This window comes from Lates calcarifer, linkage group LG3 (genome assembly GCF_001640805.2).
Source record: "Lates calcarifer isolate ASB-BC8 linkage group LG3, TLL_Latcal_v3, whole genome shotgun sequence".
NCBI classification, from domain to species: Eukaryota; Metazoa; Chordata; class Actinopteri; family Centropomidae; genus Lates; species Lates calcarifer.
In genome coordinates, this window is record NC_066835.1 from 18,209,165 (window position 1) to 18,231,894 (window position 22,730).

At 43.9% G+C, this 22,730-nt stretch overlaps 1 protein-coding gene across 1 annotated transcript in view; it reads left to right on the top strand.

The window, feature by feature from the left end:
- The first annotated feature begins 485 nt into the window (after window positions 1–485).
- Window positions 486–22,730, top strand: part of nfatc1 (nuclear factor of activated T cells 1) — a 39,924-nt gene continuing 17,679 nt past the window's right edge. Inside the window, 7 exon segments of the mRNA XM_018699476.2 lie at window positions 486–1,055; window positions 2,493–3,540; window positions 3,905–4,028; window positions 4,030–4,065; window positions 9,214–9,416; window positions 11,783–11,955; window positions 14,415–14,555. Of these exon segments, the coding sequence (XP_018554992.1) occupies window positions 1,037–1,055; window positions 2,493–3,540; window positions 3,905–4,028; window positions 4,030–4,065; window positions 9,214–9,416; window positions 11,783–11,955; window positions 14,415–14,555 (1,744 nt within the window). The 5' untranslated portion in view covers window positions 486–1,036.

Sequence of the window (22,730 nt, forward strand, 5' to 3'; positions counted from 1 at the left end):
GCACATAAATCTTGATTTAGGAGATTTCATGTGCAGTGTCTTACAGCAGCACGTTGATGACTCCTTTGTAAATGACGCCAAGGGGAGCAGAAACTGTAGATAAAGAAGGTGGAAACTGCTGATTAACGCTGTTCATGCCGGGGCATAGTTTGAGTTACAAGATTTCTCTTTAGCGTCTGTCACCCAACAGATCATAGTGTTTAATGCTGTGCTGTGTCATTCAGACTCCTGTTATTCCACTGTTTATTTCATAAGGATGTTCTCTCTGGCTCAAATTCTGCTGGATTAGCTTTAGCAGGCGCTGTATAGGATGTTTTTTTCCAATCACTGGTGGTTTGTATTTGGCTCTCCCGGTGCGAGGGCTTATTTTACTCATCTCGGAGGCTTCACTGCCAGTTCCACTAATTGGCCTCCTTCGCCTTTGGAAACCCCAGTGAGTGTGTGTGTGTGTGAGAGAGAGAGAGAGAGAGAGAGAAGAGAGAGAGAGAGGGAGAGAGAGGATCTCCATTGGACCCATCTGGTGGTCGGACGTGCAGATGCGTCAGAGTTTGGAGGGGCGGTGCGCCGCCGCCGAGGTGATCCCCGAGTTTAAAAGCGCAGAAGTCCTCTGTGCGCCGGAGCAGTGCGTCACAGCGACCCAGCAGATCCAGGATCCCCCGACAGAGAGTCAGATATCTCAACACAGCGACGAAAATAGCTTTTCTAACAGAACTCATCTGCATCAGTCATGAGCTTATTCCACATGTTTTAATATTTCTGACTCATCTCGTTCAGACGTTTTTCATTTTGGATGCGACTTTTTTTCTCCTCCCAAAGTCGAAACAGCTGTTTTTCAACTAAGTTTTTTTGTTTGTTTGTTTGTTTACTTTATTATTTCTCACTCTGGTTGTTTTGTTTGCGGTGATACAGCGAGAGAGGATCCTGAGCAACAGCTGGGGAATATATAAACTCCGCTATATGGATAAAGAATCGCTCCCATCTGCAACTGCACTCAGAGTTTGATCTCAGACGTTGCTTCTCTGGCCAAAAGACGAAGATGAAATCTGCTGAAGAGGGTGAGTTTGACTTTTATTTACTACAGTAGACTCCCTCTGTCTGTGTCTTTTTAAAACCACAGTGCAGTGAGGCTGTTAACGTGGCATTTATTCAGCTTCTCATCAGTGTCTGACTCTTTCACGCCCGGATGCGATACATTGAAGTGTTGTGTTAAACTGAGCTGGGGTCTTAGTCGCACTTTCCCCCGCCTGTATCCAGCCTCAGTGTGTTGCAGTTGGAGTCAGTGTTAAAGCAGTGGTGTAGATACAGTGTGCGCCCCTCCCTGCTGATCTGGGCAAGGTGGGCGTGGCTCTGCTGCTGTGAGCCTCTCCTGACTAAAAAGTGTTCCCAAAATAGTGAGAATTCAACCTGTGCTAATGACTGACAACGGCATTGTGGGTAACGCTGTGAGTGATTCAGGGGGACCAGTATTGAGCAGAGTCATTTGATGGTGCAGCCCCCCTCAGGCTACCTGTTATGGGGATGTCAGCTAATTCACAGCCGTCTAATAATAGAAAACAAACATTTCATTGTTACTGTGTCACACACCACAAGCAGCATTAAATGTAAGCATAATTTTCTTTTATTGCAAGGAGTCATATGGTGCAGCACTGATGTCATAGTCTTTATAGGCAGGGCCCCTAATTCTCTTTAATTTACAGCAGACAGGAGCTGTGGTGACTGCAGGCTGTCTGACTGCATCTGTCTGTCGTCTCAGAGCGTATCAATGCGCTCCTCTGTGGTCACGTTCACCAAGCCCTCATGCACCATTTAACCACAACTCCCGTTCCCATGTTCCCTCTCCTCTGCCCCTGGTTGTGACCTCAGCGTTCGCCACAGAGGGGCAGAGCTTTAATACGAGCCAGCAGGAGCGCTGGCATGAGACCATGAGCTCCCCACTCCCTCACCCCTGGGCTGAGTACAGCATGCACCTTTGCAGCATGCAAATAAACGAATCACGTCCCTCCTGTGTTTATTTTCGAAGGCTGTTGGAACATGACACTGGCCAACAAAAGCAAAAGTTGGTGTGTGTCATAATGTTACAGTTTATGGGCTGCAGCATGTGCATTAAGTGGCATGAACCTGGCACCGTGAAGTGGAAAAAAACCACCTGGTCTTGCCTTTGGTTATTTTTAGACTGGAGTTATTTTTGGCTCCTTTACTCGTGTCTCCCGCTTAATTTGCTTTGTACAGTTTGAGCCATTCAGAGATGCTTTGTGTCGCTCGCTTCAGTGTGTTTGGGGGAACCCCGTTAGATGAGGCGTTAAGTTTTAACTTGCAGACCTTCTGCACTGGGAAGTAGTTAGGGCCAAATCCAGTAGGCGAGCTGTTCTTTTGCCATTATAGGCAACAGCTCTCATAAGACTCAACTTGGCAACTGCCTCCCTCTCAGTGAAGGAGCCAGTGAATGTGTGTTTGATTATCATGGTAACAAAGTCAATCTGTTTGCCTTCCAGATGCATATGGCTACACGCCAAATGTCAGTCTCTCCCTCCCACTGGGCAACCCTTGTCTTCCCTCCCAGTACCACAGCCTCCAGTCCAGCCCCACCATATCTGTCTCTGTCACCGAGCCCCACAGTTATGACACTCAGGATGACATGAGGGTGGCCGGCTACTATTCATCCTCGAGCATCCGCCCAAACGGGGCCCCGACCCTGGAGAGCCCTCGTATCGAGATCACAGCTTACGGTCAGTTTCCTGAGGATGAGGTGGAGGAGAGCAGCCTTCCTGTTGCCAAGCGAGTCAACTCCATAGTGACGCTGACCCTCCCGAGCGCAGAAGGTTATCGCGACCCGAGCTGCCTGAGCCCGGCCAGCAGCATCTCATCTCGGAGCTGCCACTCTGAGGCTTCCTCCTATGAGTCAGGCTTCTCCTACAACTACGACAACTCTCCCCAGAACTCCCCCTGGCAGTCTCCGTCTGTGTCCCCCAAAGGCTCCACCCTCGCCCTGCCGGGTGATGGCTGCGCCTCTGGTGGCTCCCCTCGCCACTCCCCCTCCACCTCTCCCCGCACAAGTGTGACAGACGACACCTGGATGGGTCAGCGTGGCTCCAGGCCCAACTCCCCCTGTGGTGCAAAGAGGAAGTACAGCTTCAACGGCAGCGGGGCGCCACACAAGCACTACCCCTACTCGCCCAACCACTCCCCCAGACCGTCCCCACAAACCTCCCCTCGCCTCAGTGTCACCGAGGAGACCTGGCTTCCCAACACCAACCAGTACACCAATTCAGCCATCCTGGCAGCCATAAATGCCTTGACCACAGACGGAGTGGCTGACCTCGGGGAGGGAATCCCCATGAAGGCCCGGAAAACCAGCCTGGAGCACAGCCCCACAGTCAGCCTGAAGGTGGAGCCGGGGGGTGAGGAGCTGAGTCCAGGGCAGCTCTGTGAGGACGAGCACCCCTCCAACCGCCTGTCGTTAAAGAAGGAAGGCTACTGTGGTGGGTTTCTGGATGTGCCGCAGCACCCGTATTCCTGGTCCAAGCCAAAGCAATATGTAAGGTGAGCGAGGAGCAACAGTTTGACTTATAGATGAAGATTTTAGTCTCGAATAATATGTTCAAACTGAGGAAAATATCTTAAGATTACTAGAGAATAAAACTAAAAATGAGTCAGTTTGAACTGAGGAATCACATGAGGAGTTCTCCATACATTCATTTAATCTGCATGGACACTCTATATACTATATATTTACTAACAAGAAATAAGTTGAAGCATCTTTGTAATTTCATAACAGCTTTATCTCAAAGTCTGGCATATCACAGTGTTCACATTCTGCACATTCTACTTCGATAAGTGCATCTAAAATAAGTCCTCCTGCCTCCTTGTTAAGTTGACATGTCGGACATGTTTTCACCCCCGACAGCCCGACCCTGCCAGCTCTCGACTGGCAGCTGCCGTCCAGCTCGGGGCCGTACAGCCTGCAGATCGAGGTGCAGCCCAAGTCCCACCACCGAGCCCACTACGAGACAGAGGGCAGCAGGGGAGCAGGTAAAGGCCCTGGCGGGAGGACACCCAGTCATACAGGTAAGAAAAAACAGGCTAGTGATGACTTAAATCTTTTATCGACAACCTTATCACAGGCTGGAGATTTCTACAAACTGTGCACACAAAGAAAGACTGATTTTCCTGTCTTAGATTGTGTCATATGAAGACAGTGTTCATCATTTATCATCTCGTGACTCCTGTCAGGGGCCCAAACCCCATGTTGGGAACCACCAAACTAGACTGCTCAGTTTCCTGTGATGCTTAAACCAACACACGGTGCAGCCATTAGGCCCCTTTCTTCTCCTACTTACCTCATCACTCCTCGCTTCAACACTTTCCCACTCCTGTTTTCTACCTCATGTGTTAAAATAGATTTTGGGCGACATGTGTTTCGTGACCTGGCTGTTATGTTGTTCAAAGATGTCACATTTATGAATGGAATACCATAGGTATGCTATTAGACAGACCAGTCCACTCAGTCACTTCCTGTCCAGACTAGGGTGAGTCAGACTTTTCCATTGCGTTCTCAAGTGCAGCACAGACAGTTACAAAGTGATGTAGCATGGCCAGTAAAAGCTTAGTCATGAGCTTTAACCACAGTAGCTCCGGTGGTCGAGTCTAAAGAAGAAAAAAAAATGTGGACAACTGCAGATATGTTTTGCTTATAAACCCATCTGGTCCCCCAACCATTACTCCTCACCGCTGACCTCAGTCTCTGAATAAATAAAGGGTCTGAAGTAGGGAGTTGGGCAAAATGAGTGGTAAGCAGGGCTGTCAGTTGAATTAATACCTTCTGACATTTTATCAAGACATTACAATAAGTCTACAAGTTAACCAGACATTCGTCACATATGGGTCAGAGTTTTTTGTGTTTTGCCTTTCAGGTGCGATAAAATTTTAGCATGAGTAGTTTGTCTTGTTGCCACAGAGGAGCAGTTAGCTAATATAGCTCCAGGGAATGCTAACAATGCTATGCAGCCATTTTAAAGACAAACAGCTGCCTCCCAAGTCCACGCTACATACTTATTCTGAGCAGGTTTTGAATTAATAGTAAACTGGCAAAACTAAGTTTACCTGCTACTGCCAGACTGATACTGGATTTTAGAGGCCAATATGTAAACAAGAGAATCAGGTAACAACAAATCGAACGATAACATTACTGAGTCGATGATGTATTGTCCAATATTTGTTTTGTATCATAAACACATAAAGTAATATAAAACTTTTAGCGAACTAAAATGTTATAGTTGAAAAGTTAAATTGCTAGTGCCCTCTAGTGGACAAACTACGCAATGGTAATGCTGTTTGTATATTACTGCACATACATAATTAGCATTTCTATATGGCAATTTCTTGTTCCTTATCAGCTGAGGTTCATTGAGATATCTGTGATAAGCTTAAGTCAACTGATAATTTTGGCTCCGTATACAGGCTACAACACATGTTTTTTAATGTGCCATGGATGAAGAAGAGCTGTTTACAGCTGGAAAGAGATCAAATATAACTCATGTTGATGAGTCAGCCTGGGGAACAACAAAAAAGTACTAATTAAATCTACGGATAAACATTTTAATTGGCTGGCTATTTGGCATATTCACCACAAAATAATAAATTGATTTTATGTATTCTAACCACTAAAACAGTATACTATGACATAGCTGTGGTTTCTCTCCCCAGGATGAACCTTGTGTCTCTAACCAGCTATCATTTAAAGTGCTGAAAGGTTTAATTACAATAGTGTTGTGATATATTTGGATGGAAGTCTTTTGTTGATCACAAAGCAGCAGAATAAGGAAACAGAATGCTATATTTGTATGGAGCAGTGGAATAAAAAAAAAGTGGAAACCAAAACATTTTGTACCATCCAGTGTGTCGCAACTGGAACCACACATCTGTGCAAGATGCGTGTATTTGTCCATGAGAAGGTGCTAATGATTTAATGACAGGGGTCTGGGTTCACCCCAGCTGAAATAGAGAGTGTGTGTTCTCTTTAAACCTAAACTCAAACCTCCCCCTACTTTTCCGCCAGCTACCACCCCAACCACACAGACTTCCCTTTGTTTAGGAAAGTTCCCGTGTGCATGGCTGACATCATCGCGCGCTGCGTCCTGCGGAGGCGGCAGCGCCTAAACCACACACGTTTCTGGCAGGCTCTGATGGAGATGTTGGAGGGAGCCTCAGACAAGGCAGCCCCATCTCTTTGACTTCCTGATTACATGGTACACGCAGCGCTGCAGCCTCTGCTGTGGACGCTGGCTGACGAAGCCTCTGCGGCTCGTTCCGTCGCTCCTGTGACTCAAACCCTGCCCAGACTTTACAGAGTTTATTCTGGAAGGTCCTGTTCTGTGTGGTACACTTTTTCTCCACGTCTAGCATCCAGCACAGCTAAGCTGGCTGTTTTCTGTTCTTTTTCAATGCCATCGCTGCTGCCTGCCTCAACCACACCCGCCCTTACGCCAGCAGCAGACTGAAGTATGCCCCTCTGAAGTGCTGTGTGCAGTCCTCACCACAGTTAATGCTCAGGGTTTCATGCTGTACTTTGGTGGAGAGGAAATACCCCTATTCAAGTCTGTGAGGTCTTTTTTCTCTGTTTGAAGTCAGCTTTCATGACCTAGATTTAAACGTTGTTATTTTGGAGTCATGCGCCTTTTCTCGGCCTTGATCCTTATGATCAAATTTAGATTTCTAAACAAAGTCTAATTAACAAATATCATGTGAAACAAAAGGCGTGACAGGATGAACTACCCCCTTTCTCTCGACAAAACTGAAACATAGTCCATATATGTTTGTGTTAGCATGTGTGATCATCCTTTTAGAGCAATGATAGGAATGGAGAGGTAGCCCTGGTCCATTCCTCACCCCTCTCTCCTCCTCTTTGGTGCCTTGAGCAGCCAGGAGTCTCGGCATTCCTCCTGTGGGTGATAATATGAACTAGGGAGGGGTGGCTGCATTGCCAATGTTAAACTGCCAGCGAGGAGGAGCGCAGGGTTTACATGAAGCAGTATCACAGTGATATTTAATTGCAACAACAAATCATAAGTGTTGTCTGCTGCAGCTGCTTTACAAAACATATCATTGAGATCACAGAGCAAAAAAAACGAAAAAGAAAGGTTTCTTGATTGCAAGATTGCCGCTTAGATAATCTTATGTCTTGAAATGATGGATGACGATGTTGACATGAATTGCAAATGTTTCTACAAATGCATTTGTTTTGTCAAATCTTGGAAGCAAAGCAACCAAAAACAGCTGAAAGCAGTCAGATGACATTATTGAACTTGATTATTTCTATTTGTCTAGACTGTGCTGTTGATGAAAATATAAAACAGATAATCAGTAATCTGTTAGTAATTACACTTTGAAAGTAACCACCTAACCTTGCGAGCGGGCTACCTCACTTCATCACACTCCTTTCTGCTGCCTAAATAAACAGCATTGCTAGGCAGCAACCCATTTCCTTACACAAATATACAGGGCTTTTGCAGGCTCTTAACCCTGACAGGGATCCTCCTCCAAATCACATGTTGTGCCTCCTGGGTCTGAGCCTTTCGCTCTCGTTGTGGGCACTCCTCGCCTCGAGCGCTCTTCTTATGTAAGTGAAGACTGTGGTCTTCATTTCAACATTTCAGCTGATCGTTTCAGCCGACACTCTTCTCCAGAGAGACTTAAGATTAGATCAGGTTCAGATTCTGTCTTCACAGCACATTGACGGGATCCGGGGCCAATGATGTGCACATATTGTTCATCTTAAGACATTCTTCTACATATTTTCGAGTTTTCTAAGGTATGCTATAACTCAAACTGAAATACAGCTCCTCATGAATGTAATGCGGTTAAATTATTATCGAATATATTTGAATATTAACTCCCCACTGAGAGAGCAGACATAATACTTGACCCTGACTGGCCAACAATTCTAGTTCCCCTAATTCAGACCTGATAATTGGAGGCATTTCATATGCCGCAAAATTGCTCAATTTTATTGAAAAGGATGGAAAGATTTGAGATTCTTGAGTCAAACAGGACCATTTCCATTTTGTGGTGTATTGACTGATCCAATGGGAAGAATTTGGGGAAAATGCAGTAATTTGAAATTTATAGCTGATATAGCCATTAACATTTTTTCTAAATTGATATATCATTATTGTGTCAGTCTTTATTGGAATGTAGTGCAGATGAAAATGTTGCTTAATCTCTTCAAACCTTTCTGGCTGACAGTGACAGGATCAAATATCATCTGTGATGTAAAAAGGTAGATTTGGGTTCAGGTTACCTGGTCATGTGAGGACATTTTTACTGTAAGAAGAGCAGGAAAAGCTTCACAAGTACAATGCAAGAAAAAATCCATATAATCTTCACATTCAATACATTATATTTTGTAGTATATTCCTATATTACAGCCCCTTTTATCGTTGCCTTACTGTAGTTTTTTTTTCAATTGTTTTGACTTCAAAGTGCTGCGTATTCTGCTCTAATTCCCCCCTCGTCACACTGTATGGATAACATACATAACTCTCAGACAGTGTGTCAGTAGTAGCCGCTGTTCTCATATTTCAGCCTGCGGGTTTGGGCTTCATGCCTGCACTCCGCAGTCTGGGTGGCTGAGGTCATCCTGGCAGGAGGCCTCCTGTCAAGCAACACCTATGGAGGTCTGGGAATACTTTAGAAGCTCTGGGTCGAGCCCGCCAGCTACAGCGAGCAGCACTTCTGTACTGTCTCCAGCTCCGTCGTGCCAGGATCATTTTACTGATAATAATCAGAACGAGGTCACTAGTGAGAGTTTTTCTTGACCCTGATTGGCCCGGGCTTGGTGGGACTGACGTGACCTTGACTTTTCTGAAACACTAGCTTAGTCTTGTCACAAGGCGAGCGTGGGGCTCACAAATCACAAAGCTGCTCGCTGTAGGTGGTTTTACTGCTCTCTGGCTACAGCTGCCCCTGAGATTCAGCTACTGTAGGATCAACATCTTGGCAGGCCTTAGAAGAACTGATGGAGGAAGTGCATACAAGTCATTGGTAGTAAATTAAAGAAGATGGAGAGGGTGATTACAAGATCCTAAATGGGTACTTTGTTTGAAAACCATCACGCTGAGAGCCTGGCCTCTGAAAGACCTACGTTTGTTTTTGACATGGATGCTTTTTGAAGGCTTAATCACAACTGTGTCTTTTCTCTTCTCTCGCCCCTCTCAGCTCCACGGCTACATGGAGAGCGAGCCTCTGACCCTGCAGCTGTTCATTGGCACGGCTGACGACAGGCTGCTGAGGCCCCACGCCTTCTACCAGGTCCACCGCATCACAGGGAAGACGGTGTCCACCCCGAGCCACGAGGCTTTGCACAACAACACCAAGGTGCTGGAGATCCCTCTGCTGCCAGAGAACAACATGCGGGCCATGTGAGTATCAGAGACTGTACCCACTCAGTGAGGTCTGATATGATGATACTCATTGGTTAAAACTGGTCTAAAGTCTTTTGTCTAAGTCGTTAGGTGTGAGTCCAAGTCCAGTTTCAAGAAATTTAAGACTTATCTTGGGCGTCATGTTTTTATTCATTAAAAATTTGATGTGGACTTAGTCTTAAAAAAGCTTAAGACTTGGACTTACTATGAAGACTTGTAGGTCCACATCAAGGTATAAGTCAGTCGAAACTTGAAGACTTGAGACTTGACATTTGAGTACAAGTACAAGTGAAATCAAAAATCTAAAGACAAAAAGTCTTTAGGCCAAGTCTCAAGTCCTTGAAGGCAAGTCTAGAGTCAGGGCTCGAGTCAGTCAAGATTTCTCCAAGTCAAGTAATTTGAGAGAAGCCCATGTCAAGCATCAAGTCATTTGAGTCTAAGTGAAATCTCAGGTTACCTGAGACAAATTCAAGTCATGAGTTAGTCAGGATAAGTTCTCAAAGGCAGATAAAAATCAAGCCACGGCCTAATAAATAAATATGTTTGCTCTTTACCAGGTAAAACCTGAGACTTGAATATTTAAGTCCAAGTCTAGTCTCAAGTCCTCTTTTGTGTTGCTTAGGCCTCAATCAGTCGTGTGAAAAACACCACTAACACAAAATTTATGGCTTGAACTTGGGCTTGTCCTCTGACTTAAGACTTGGCCTGAAAGACTCAAGAAATTGACTTGAAAAGTTTTATAAATAACTGTGGCTCTTGGTATGACAGTGTGAACATCTGACGTGCTATAGTTACAGCCATTAAACACCAGCTGCTCAAAGATACTTATCACGGTTGTTATTTGAAAGGCTCTAAACTCAAATTTAAGAAGTTCAACTTCGACTGAGGCGTCCTCTGGTCGTCTCTGAGGGGAGATTTCACACCCCATGGGCTAATTAAACCCTCTCAAAGCTTGTCACTAAAAAAGCTTCTAATCTGGAGACATGAGGTTTGCTTGTCTGATGTATGTGTGCATGCCTCCTGTAGTGTTTGGGTTTTTGAAAACGTTGCCCTCTGTACACAGACGGGTGGCTTTCCCATTTTACAAGCCTCAGAGATCAGATTACTGGGGAAGCTCAAAGCTGCAAACAGGGACCTGGGGTTTCTGTCTGAGCTGCAGGCAGTAGCAGCCTGCTTGCATCAGCACTTTCTCTGCGTTTTAATGGATGTAACACATAAGCTCCCCTTATACAACTGCTTCACCTCGGGATATGGTTTCTCTTTTCTCACGGAGGACACGCCTCGGAGTGCTTAAAGTTTAGGCGAGGGATTTGTGGGAGATTTATTCGTTTTGACGTGCACTCCAGTGTGACATATAGATGTTTTATTATGTGGAATAGAATACAGGCATTATTATATTTCTAAAATAGTTACTCATAATCATTTAGGGGGACATGTCCTAGATTAAACCATTAATCAACATTCAGAGTCTCCACATTTGACTTGGTATGACTCCAATTAAGTGTTAATAAATTCAATGATAGCAATGGGCCGCCTTTAAAAAAGAAAAAAAAACTACTGCCCCTCTCTCTTGGTATTGTCCTCTCTTTCTAAAACGTTTTCTCAGGCATAGAATGGACGCCTCAGTATGTGGTTTTGCACTCAGCCCGTCTGCGTAGGCGGAGAGCTGAACAGCTGGGGTCCTTAGCATCAACACCTGATTACTTCGCCAGTGAAGCAGACCCTGGTGTCTGGCGGGAAGAATGTTAGGGAGTGTTCAAAAGTGTGTAAAAGTTGACATTAACTAGGCTTTGAGGAATGCGGCATCAAGTAGCACGGCAATGGAAAAGCCAGAAACTGAGGCTCGAGGTATTTAAGTATGAAAAAGTGAGATGAATACAGTGCAGACAGAGAGGGGTGGGGAAGAGGAGGAGGAGGGGGATGGGGCTTTTATTAAGTGTCTGATGAAGACTTTGACGCTGTAAAAAATTATTACCCTGGTTGTAAGATTTGTGGAGGGAGAATAGTATTTTAGGAACCATTTCTTATGGATCATAGCAAAGATATTCATGATGTAATAAACCTTCCCAGCCGTTTATTTCTATAGAGGTTGAATTGTACCCAAGAGTAGATGCACTGAGGTGTAAATGTTCTGTTGGGGGTACTGGTGTTAATCTTCTCTTGACATGACTGCAGCCTCCTTCAGGACTGTGTTGATGGATTCCAGAGTGAAAATCACTTTTGATTTGGCTGCACTCTTGTATAAATCACCATCTGATTAACTGTGAAAGTATATATGTCATAAATGCACATGGTAATTTGCCTTGTGGACAGACAGGCTTTGGCAGACTCCAACTTTTTCGTCTTGTGTCTGCACTTGACAGAATCGACTGCGCTGGGATCTTGAAGCTGCGTAATTCAGACATCGAGCTGAGAAAGGGGGAGACCGACATCGGGCGTAAGAACACACGTGTGCGGATGGTCTTCCGAATTCACATCAACCAGGCCACAGGGAGAACAGTGTCCTTGCAAGTTGCATCCAACCCCATTGAGTGCTGTGAGTACATCTCTGTGTACTGTGTACTATTTATTTTTTCCCTCTCCTTACATCAACCCTAAACTCCTCAGTCCCAGAGTGCCTCCTAAATAGGGCTTAGATTGTTATATTTGTCAACTTGCTGACTCTCAACATGGTGGTGGGGACCTCTTGAAGGGGTCAGAACATTTTGGGGTTGGAAGATGATCACTGAAATACAAAAAAAGAAAGAACATTTTCTGCTACACACAACCAAATTAATTTTCCTCACATCCTGTTTTTTCAGCCATGGCTCTAGGCTTGGCGATGTTTATTTGTCTGTTGGTTGGTCAGTCCACCACTTTAGTCCAGACAGAAATATATCAGCATTTATTTGATGGATCTCCATGAAACTTTCCACAAAGATTCATGTTCCCTTGAGGACGAATCCTAACAACGCTTGTGATCTCCTGGCCTTTCCTATAGCACCATCATTAGTCCAATTCTGTGGTTTATGACCTTCTTAAATAATGAGCCTCAGCTGTAGTTTGGTGCTAATTAGCAAATGTTAGCATGCTAAAACTAAACTCAGATGGCAAACTAGCATGTTAGCATTGTCACTGTGAGTGTCTTAGCACGCTATCGCTAGCATTTAACTCAAAGCACCACTGTGCCTAAATACAGCTTCACAGTAGCTAGCATGGATGTAAACTCTGCTGACAGTCTTTTTTGCTTAGAAAAGTTCCTACCTGAGTGAAATGAATGAGAAGTATCTAAGTGACAGCCATGATAAGAGCTGGCTGAATTTCCCAATTGCTAAGGAAAGGTGCACGACACACTCAATACCATCTACTGTTGGATAATAATTTAGCCTAGTGTAGGCGCAGTTGCACTCCAGTTGTGTTTTCCTACATCATCCTTCACATTTTGTCTTGATCTTGTGACATTTTCCATCGAGATCAAGGAAAAGTGACTGGAAGACATAGTTCTTGTTTTGTTTTGTTTTGTTTGTTTTTTGAATATTCGACAGCAGCCTTAGTCTTGTTCTGGTAAAAAATCATGACAGCTTTACTATTTCAGGCCTCTAATTATCATTTCAAATCAAACAATCTGAGGTTAGAGGGAGAAAAAAATGATGCTTTGCTGAAACCACTCATAACTCAAAGGCATATGACACATGTGACAAGGGGCTGCAGGGAGAAGTTGCTCCAGTTAGAAAGATCACAAGACAAAACTGTTGGGAACCACTGAATTAATCAATTAGACCACTGGAAGAAACTTTGATAATTAATTAATCCTGAAAGTCATTTATCACGCAAACACTGGTTCCAGCTTCTCAAATGTGTGGTTTGTTGCTTTTCTCAGTTTTTATGATTAAAAATTAAATACTGTCTGGTTAAAATATTATATTGGACAGAGGGGAACTGTGATTAATATATTTTTTTCATAAATTTTAGACTCAACATTTTATTAATCACAAAATAAACACTAAATGTATCGATAGCGAAAACAATTATTTGATGCAGCTCTATAACTAGAGCTGGTAGGGAACTGGTGGTTGTGATTGTGAACTACAGTACATTTTAATTTGACTGTATTTGTCTGTGTAAAGGCTATTTAGGCCTCGCTCGATAAACTCCATTGACTCTCTGCACTGCACTGGAGTTGACCTTTCACTGGACCGGGATAAACTCAAGCAGATCAACCACTTTATGTGGTTCTGGCACCGAAAGCTGCCATAGAGATTAAGTCTTATGAGGTAAATGAAAGACAGTAGTTAAACCATGATCTCAGCCCCTTGAAATAGACCATTGTTAGTTTCTGAACGACTGCCACCGAGCAATTGTTTTTGACCAAAATTCACTTTGTGTGTGAGTGTGGCAGAACGACAGACAGAGGCAGAGAAACACGGAGATATGGGAGACATTGATGGTTTCCAAAAGATCGAGAATTAGAGTTTTATCAAAATCAGAGCGCAGCAGCAGTCGAATTACAAAAAGATGATCCTCATGTGAGATAGGTTTTGTTGAAACTCTATTTATGTGTCCCGGGCAATCACGATGAAATTACAGATATCTTTCACAAGGGAGACCAGGCCAAGGCACCAGCGTTACAGTTAGACCGAAAAGGTTTGCAAATATATTACGGAAAGTAATAGGTCTTTTCAGAAAATCTGAAAGCAAGCGAGGAATGAGGAGAGCAGGCCAAGAGGTAAGAGAGACAGGGAGCGGAAAGATACTCTTAAACCAAATATTTGAGACAAAACATTTACCATAATTTGATGAAAACACAAATAAACAGAACTTGAAGCCTCTGCCTACTCACAGGCAAAGAGGGAGTTCAGCTCTGACATGAGGAGGCAGAGGTTTACAGCTGTGCCGACAGTTCTGTGGAAGCTGTATAGGTAGTGAATCAGCCTCGGTCTGGATGCTCAGGTCTGCATGGGGAGTGGGTGTGTATTAGCTGAGCGATGAGTCCGGTTTCTCTCCTCCCTCCCACAGCCCAGAGATCGGCCCAGGAGCTGCCGCTGGTGGATAAGCAGAGCTTGGAGACGTGTCCCGCCCCCGGAGGGGAGAGGATGCTCCTCGACGGACACAACTTCCAGCACGACTCCAAGGTGGTGTTCGTGGAAAAGGCTCAAGGTAAAAGAGGAGGAGATTTGGAGTAGTAGCTGTGGTGTCTCAGTACAGCTGTGTGTGTATATACGTGTGTGTGTGTGTCCCTCTCTCTCCGTTGTTGGAGAAACCCCAAGACTGCTCCCTCCCTCCTCTCCCCCCGCCGTCAAAATATCCTCCATCCTGCCAGAGTGCCACATGTGGTGCACATTAATGTGCTGTATTTTTAACCCAGCAGATTTACATTTGCAGAAGTTTCCATTGCCTGTTCAGCAGAGGAATGGATCACAAATGCAGCATGTGTTGTGTGTGTGTGTGTGTGTGTGTGTGTGTGCGTGCATGCATGTGTGTGGGTGGCTGTGCGTGTGGTGTGGATGCACACTCATTTGTGTGTATGTGTGTGTGTGTCATGCCTCAGTATTTGTTTCTCTTTTTCTTACTTTAAGTCGTTTTGGTTTGGAGGGAGAGGGGACTGCTCCCAGATGTTGATACGAGGAGGTTTACAAACAGCAATTTCCTTGATTAGCTTTAGCAAAGCAACGTGAGGAACAGTTTGGGCCAAGGCTGAGCAATGTAAACACGTGTGATCCTATCAGCCCAGTGACTCATTCAGAAAAGGAGGGAAGCCTTTTCATTGTTCCACCTGTGAAAGGAAGAATTCAAGGCTGCCTGGGCACACAGGCCCTCCAGCACTGAGATTGTTTATCAAAACAAGAAGTGATTGTATGGGCGCAGGGCTTGTTCCCCTCTTCCCGACCTCTTTGATTAATCCTGATCTCTTCCGGACAAAAGGGCAGATCAGAGACGAGTCACATTTCTCAGAGGCAGAAATAATGCCACAGTCTGAATTAAAAATAAACACGTTATGGAATAAAAATCTACCTCTTCTGTTCCCACGTCCTCTGTTCTTTTAATATTGTTCAGTCTTGTAGAGTCAGCAGTCTCACCAGCTTAATTATATAAGTTTGAACTTGCTAAACATGATTATTTAGAATAGTTTCAGTTAAGTAAAAGTGCTATATCTGAATATGATCTGAAGCTGGCTACTTTTTGGTAGTTTTACTGAGCAAATATATATATGTAACATAACTTTAGGTGGTGAGTGATGCAGTGTATTATTAATTAATTAATTTTTTTGTCTGCGTGGGAGTTCACTCAGCTGTACTGAATATCTATATATAGGAATAATTACAAGTTGAATTATTAAAAATATAGAATGAATGTCCTGCCATTAGTAATGCCAGTGGATACTATACTAAAGTGGAAACATATTCATACATTCTTCATTTATCAAAATCCAACCACATCTCATGAAGACCATGAGATGTTGTTGAGAGCTCCAGAAAAAGCTAGTAAGTGTGTCCAAGTTTTTTCCTCTTATACCACTCGTCTTAACCACAGTAGATTTAAGTTCTTATCCCGGCCCCCTGTGCTTTAATCCAACCAATGAGATTATTTCTGCCTCCAAGAAATATTTGATTGACTAAAACTCCAATCTGAACGACGAGGAGTTGTTCCGTTTGTTTTGTGGCAACAAAGGAAAATGGAAAACACACAACTTCGTAAAACCTCTTGGGTCTGCTTCTGTCTGAGCTCTGAATCTGACTGTCTTTAGGGCCACGAGCAGCTCTGGACTGGTGTTGATGGGTGTGCTCCCTTGTTTTTGATGAGGGTTTCCCCGCGTCTGGCACCAGCATCAGATTCCTGGGCAATCCTACCATGGAAACACCCTTAAGCCAGGCTTCCACAACACTGCCCCCCCTCTTTTTGCTTCCCTCCATCCTTCCACCTCTCTATCCAAGCTGCTTCTGTGCCACCAGCTCTCAGTTCATTAACTCTGAGAGCTGTGGGCTCCCTACGGATCTTACTGAGTCTTCTTTACAGCTGCTCTCAGTATAAATAGATAGGTAAATAGATACAGTAGACATCTAGAGACGTCATTAATCTCGGGGGTGAAATGGCGTCATTGATATAATAAGCCACAGTATAATAAACTAACAAGTACACAAGATGCAAAACAACTAATTTGCATTATTTAAAAAAAACATACAACTCATCTTTGCTTCCATATCCTCATATAGAACTGATAGGATTTGGAAATTTAATATGCTTTTATTGTTATTTTACTTGTGCCAAAGCAGAGCTCTGAGAAACAGTTTAACGATCAAACCCATAAATCCACAGTGGTGGATTCTGCTGCCATAAAGAGCTTAAGCATTTAATTTTAGCGATGGACAATTTTCCCGCAAATTTTCCAATTAAGCGCTCTCACAAAATAACGTCCACAAAGCTGCGGTAACAGAACATGTGGGCATTGACAGATGCAAATAGTCCCAAGAGTTTGTGTGTTTGCATGTATCCTGTACTCACAAGCATATCCATGTGTGTGTGTGTGTGTGTCAGAGTTTCCCTTGCAATTATAGACAGGATGGGTCACCCTGCCTTAAGATGCTGCCAACAAACTAAAAGTTTCATTTGTTATGGTTTCTGTTTTAGTGTCCGATGCTCTAAATGATGTTTCCACTCTGCTGACAAATGAGAATCTGGGGGAAACACTGGTGTGAGTGTTTGAGAGAGAAAAAACAGAGGAAGAGGCGGGGCTGCATGGTTTTTGTGTGCCTGTACGATTTCACATTCATGTTTTTGAAAGTGTTGTTGTTGCTACCCGTGACTCATGCTGAAGGAAATCCCTGTTTCCCCCATAGAGACGACACACACACACATACACATACACTGTCACCTGCTTCTCAGTCAGAGCACAACATCTGAAAACAGTAACTGCATGTCAGCGTTGCTTTATCACGCCCCTGCCCGCCCCCCTTTCTTGCCTCAATGCCACCTCGGTAGAAATGCCGAGATAGCATCAGTGCAGTTGTCACTCCTGGTTACAGCCAATCAGTCATAAGAGATTACTGTATGGCCTCGGAGCCGCAGACATCAGCCCGTAATCTAAACCTGACTCAGTCTCACCTCGCTTTCATTTGCCCCTGCCTGCCCAGAAGATGCTGTCTCTGATAAGTCACAATCACTCCATTTGGGAAATTAGGGCCTGCTGTCCTTTACTCACCTCCATTTTTTTGTGGTTTACTGCTCAGGGTTCCTTTGGAAGAGTTCTCAGATAAAATTTATTGCCTATAAGTAGAGGCTTAACTCCTTGAATACAGGGTGGAAAAAAAAGTTTGATCTTTATGACATTTTTAAAACTTAATAGACTTAAAAAAATCACATGCAGTTCATGGAGAGGTCAACAATTTGTAACGTAAAGTTTTAAGACCCTGAGATATACAGTAGCTGAAACTGAAGGCTTGTTATTGAGCTTGGAAACAGTATGATTGTGTAGGGTTCTTATGTTAAGTGTCGTGCATGCTTTCATTTGTTTGGTTTCCTTTCGTGCCCTCTTGTCTGCCTCTGCCTGCTCTCTTGCACTCTTTCATTTAGTTTCTTTTCTACTTTCTTTCCCCTCAGTGTTTTTATTAAAGTGTGGTTTTCCCCACCATGATTGATAATAGCTTAATTTGAGTGAGAGATCCTGAAGGAAATCCATGCAGGGGAGAAACCCCTGAATGAAAAGAGCACTTTCACATCTGGTCTGTTGCACTGGACAGCTGCCTGGTCTGCTGCAGTCTGTATCATTGTCGATAACTCGGTCCTGCTTTTTCCTGATCCATCGAACCCTCTGTCGCTTCAGCCATGGTTATATCTGTATTTTTGTCGACCCGTCTTCTTCACTTGTCCATCTCTCTGTGCCCGGATGAGCTGGAACTCCAAACAGGTAGAGAGACCAAGGTTTTCATGTCTGACTGAAACACCCCGGCAATTCTGTCTAATTGTTCTTGGCCCAGGCAGCTGCACAAGTAAAAGGACCTGAAAATTGAATAGTGAGAGGATTATCATGCTGCGAGGCTGCCAGATGGTGTCTGGAATTACCTGTAGAAAATTACAGATAACCATCCTGCTTTAAGCCAATGAGAGCAAGATGACTGTGAAGTAACAGTGGAGGGAATTAGGTTGTTTTTAACATGTACCCTGTGGTAGCTCGGTTAGCTTTGCTAGCTTGGAGCAGTGGTTTTGTTCAGTGGGAGGGGTGCTTTTCTTTGGTGGTGCACATGGTCAGCGGGCTTCGGTTTCATTGCGTTCATAGAACAATGACTTCCACTTGAAGCCGTTCAGTGGTTTGGCTGCCTCTGACACTTCTGAGAACAATGGCTGTTTTCATAAACAAATCAATTACAGCCACATAAACAGCGGGGATTATGTTTTCATAAATTACAGTGTATGATTCATAAAAATCGCAGGCCTGTTTGAGAGAGTCCAGAGACTGATTTCTTGATGAAAGCGCTGCCCTGCGTCCAGATGACGCTGCGCAGTGACAGGCACCACCGTGGCTGTAAGGTACAGTTAGTGGATGTTGGTATCTGCTGCTCCACTGCTGCCATTTATCAGCTCAGAGTTCCCCCTTCAGCCGCCGCCCCTTCCTCACCACAGCAGCTTGCATGCAACTTCCCAAATCCACGTGTTTTCAGGGGCGGTAGGAAGGAAGAAGTTTCAGTCATCAGTCAGAGGACAAGGGAACTCTTTCAGCAATGCCACATGGGCCTGGGTAGAGCATGTGTTTATATTTACTGTACGTTATGAGGGCTTGGGCACACGCCACCCCGCTGTTTCACTCTGGGCACCAAAGTTTTACTCCACCCAGCCCCAATTAAGGAGCACAAGGAGCTGTTTGATTCCCTTTATAAACCCAACACGACAAATAACTGTATTGTATATTGTTTGATCCCCCTCGGCTGCCATGACTCTGTACAGCACACCACCGGCTGTGTCATTGACTGTTCTGTGTTATGTCTGTTCTGAGAAAGTAATGATTTGTATAGACCATTGCTAACGAAATGTGAATTGTAAGACTTCTGCAGGGCTGGGACGCTGCCAAGGTGAATGGAGCTTGGGCGTTGTAAGAGCTGGAGAGGGGTATTGGGTTTGTATGGTCGGGGTGGGTTTTTTTTTGGGGAGGGTTTTTGAGGCTGGGTTGTTTAACTTAGATAGCACAGTGGACCAGTATATTGTGCTAGCTGAAATTTGGTAGGAGGGGAACTGGAGAGTCACTGCTACTGCAGTTTTTCATTGGGTTGGTGCAGGCGTTGTGCAGATGTTGCCCTATAACTCTGGAACATTCTGTGGTTATCAATTACATTCTGTGGTTATCAATTATCCGGTACACTCTTTTCAAACAAAGGCATCCCACGCATTCAGCTTTTCAAAGCTTTCGAGAAGTTTCCTGGCAATAGGTAACAAATTGGCCTGTTTAATTTCATCTATCTCTGTATTGATGTGAAAAATGATGTGAGTGTGAGACAGAGCGAAAAGCAGACAAGGGGAAACAGAAGGGGGGCTGGGGGGTCTGAAAAACATGTTTACCTCCTGTGGATTGACGTCGAGTGCGAAGGCTTCCCTTCTGGAGAGGTTCCCAAAGTGGAGAGAGGCAGCGAGAGGCGGAGTGGGAGAGGAGGAAAAAAAGACAGAGATATACCAGAAGATTGCATTTTATAGTGTTTTTAAGTGTTTTTAAAGTCTGTGCAGCTCTGGAGGAAGACGTAATCTCATTATTTGAGTTAAAGTTCAGTGAATTAAGTGAAAGCTTTCTTTCTGAGGATGTTTTCTCAGCGTAATTTCGCCCTATAACTGGATGTTTTCGTCTGAATTCGTATAATAAAAAAAAATAAATAAACTGGGATAATCATTTTCTGTTTGACTGGTGTAAACATGTCTCTACAGAACAGAAATAAGAATAACCAGTGGACATGGTGCCCCTTACAAACAGACTTCCTTCCAGCAGAGAGCCTTTCTGCTGAGCATCCTGTACAACTTCCTCTATGACAAGCTGTTTTCCTTTTAATTTCTATTGTTTACATGGGGGTTTCCTCGCAACATGGTTTGCAAATGTTATGTTTGATTCATGGTACCACACACTGGTGTGTGTACATGTATCCCAGATGTCAGCAACTTGCTGTGAACCAGGCTCCATGATTGATCCTGTGGTGCTCACAGAATGCTTTTGTTTCTAGCCGTGCTTTCATGTGTTATTTTTAAGGTTTTCTTTTTTGGGTAAATATTTCTTAATGTCATGGTTAAAGCTGCAGCGTTTTGGTTATGAGATACTCTGTTTGTTGGTTTTAGAACATACCAGCGTCAAGAAATAAGACACAGACTGCGGCAGATGTGACAGCAGTACAACATAACAACAGAGAGATGGGACAAACACTAAATAACTGAATAAGATGAAGGGAAATCATTCACGACACAGACCACAGTTGCTATAGATATCAACAATATTACAGTAGTGATTGTTTCACAGGTAGTGATAAATCATCATTGATGTACCTGAGCATTGACACATTTCATCCTCTTGTCTCTCACCTAAACCTTCGTGTCCTCTTTTAACTGATACATAATTAATGAAGGCATATAAATAGGAAATTATTATCCACCATCCTCCCTTCAAATTACTTAATTAACTGCATACTGTGCAAGCAGTAACATGAGGTTCTGTTTCCACCAGAAACAATCCTTACTTCTCAGTAACCGATGTGTTTGTTTAGATCCTTTCTGCAGCTCTCTGCAGCCATTTCCACCACTTCCATTCATCGTTATATAATGACAGTCATAAAACTATGCATTACCCGGGCACAAGTTGGACACTTTCTGCTTTGAAAAACAGATGCAGCCATACCACAAGTTATTATAAATAACAAGCTGTGTATGAATAATAGTCTGAGGCACAGTCTGAGACCTCAGTCACCAGGTGCTGCTTCAAATGCTCAGTCTAGCATCAGGGCTCATAAACGTCTGGAGAAAACTTTGCCAAGAAATCAGAATATTAAGACCACAGCTATGTCCCAGTTCCATGAATTAATTCTGAGCAGGTGCACTGGAAAAGTGACCAAATAGAGGATAATCATAAAAGTCTGTGTACATATTCAAAAAAATGTCTGAAAACATGTCATGGTCAGCCTCTCCTTCATTACTTGTCTCTTTATTGCATGACAATCCACAGTATCTGCACAACACAGAGACGTGTCTCTCTGTTTGAGGTGATACACATGATTTCACGTCTTCCTGGAGAGCAGCAGCTAAAACTCTAGTCTACAAGTGCCAGACAGGGAGGAGAAGTAGAGGAAAGGGAAAGTGAGATCAGGACAGAGCAGGCAGAGGTAAACAGGTTTCCAGTGTCTCCTCAGACGTAACACAAGCTGTCAGTGCCTATAGCTGCACCTCCTCCATCTCTGCCACCTCACAACTCCTCTCTCTGCACAAACAAGTAGTACCCCATCCATCTGCACGGGACTGTCTGCTCAATTCAAACCCTCCACTTATCAAACTGCAGACAGCCCGTTGAGCAACACAGCACATATCTCAGTTAATCTTCTTCAAGACAATTTGGCCATGGTTGACCTTTCTTCTTCAAACTGCAAGTTTCCTTTCCACGTAAAGTCACTCTCACAGTCATTTAATGTCTTTTTAGGACCTTGTTAATGAGTCAGGGGTCTAAAAGAAATTGCAATGGTTTCCTTCTGTGTCTAATAAATTGGTAAAAATATAGTTTTACTCACACCTCGCTGGGCAGGATGACAAATCAAACTCGCTTTTTTAGCAAGTCTGTGTTTTCCAGCAGCTCATATGATGCCTAGTTTTACTGCCTGATGGGAAAAGCTCTTTATTGTGGCGAGTTTAAGGAGAAAAAAACGCATTACCAGAATAGGAGAAAAATACCAATACCATTTAACAATCATTATATGGGGATAACAGAAAGATTCCTATGAGAACACAAGAAATAAGGGGTTAGAGAGCCGAGGCGAGTTGTCAGTTTCCAGTCGTTGTGTATTAACGAGCCCACCAGCTGCTCGAGCATGTTGGGATTCCACACAGCGATGAAGTCAAGGCTTCTCTCATCCACCAGAGTCGCTCATCTCTCTGGTATGACTCTGGGTTTTTCAGGATTGCATCAGATTCTTCTCTCTCGCTCTTTCTCTGTCTTCGTCTGCGTCTCTCTCTGTGGGTTTGTCGTCTCGTTCCCTCTCTCTCTCTCTCTCTGTCTCAGGTTTGTCAGACTGAGGATATGAGCTCATGAGCTGTGGGTCAGACAGTATGACGTTTGTGATACCCTCAGCTCTCTGTAGCAGTTTTATATATCACTGATGTAACAGA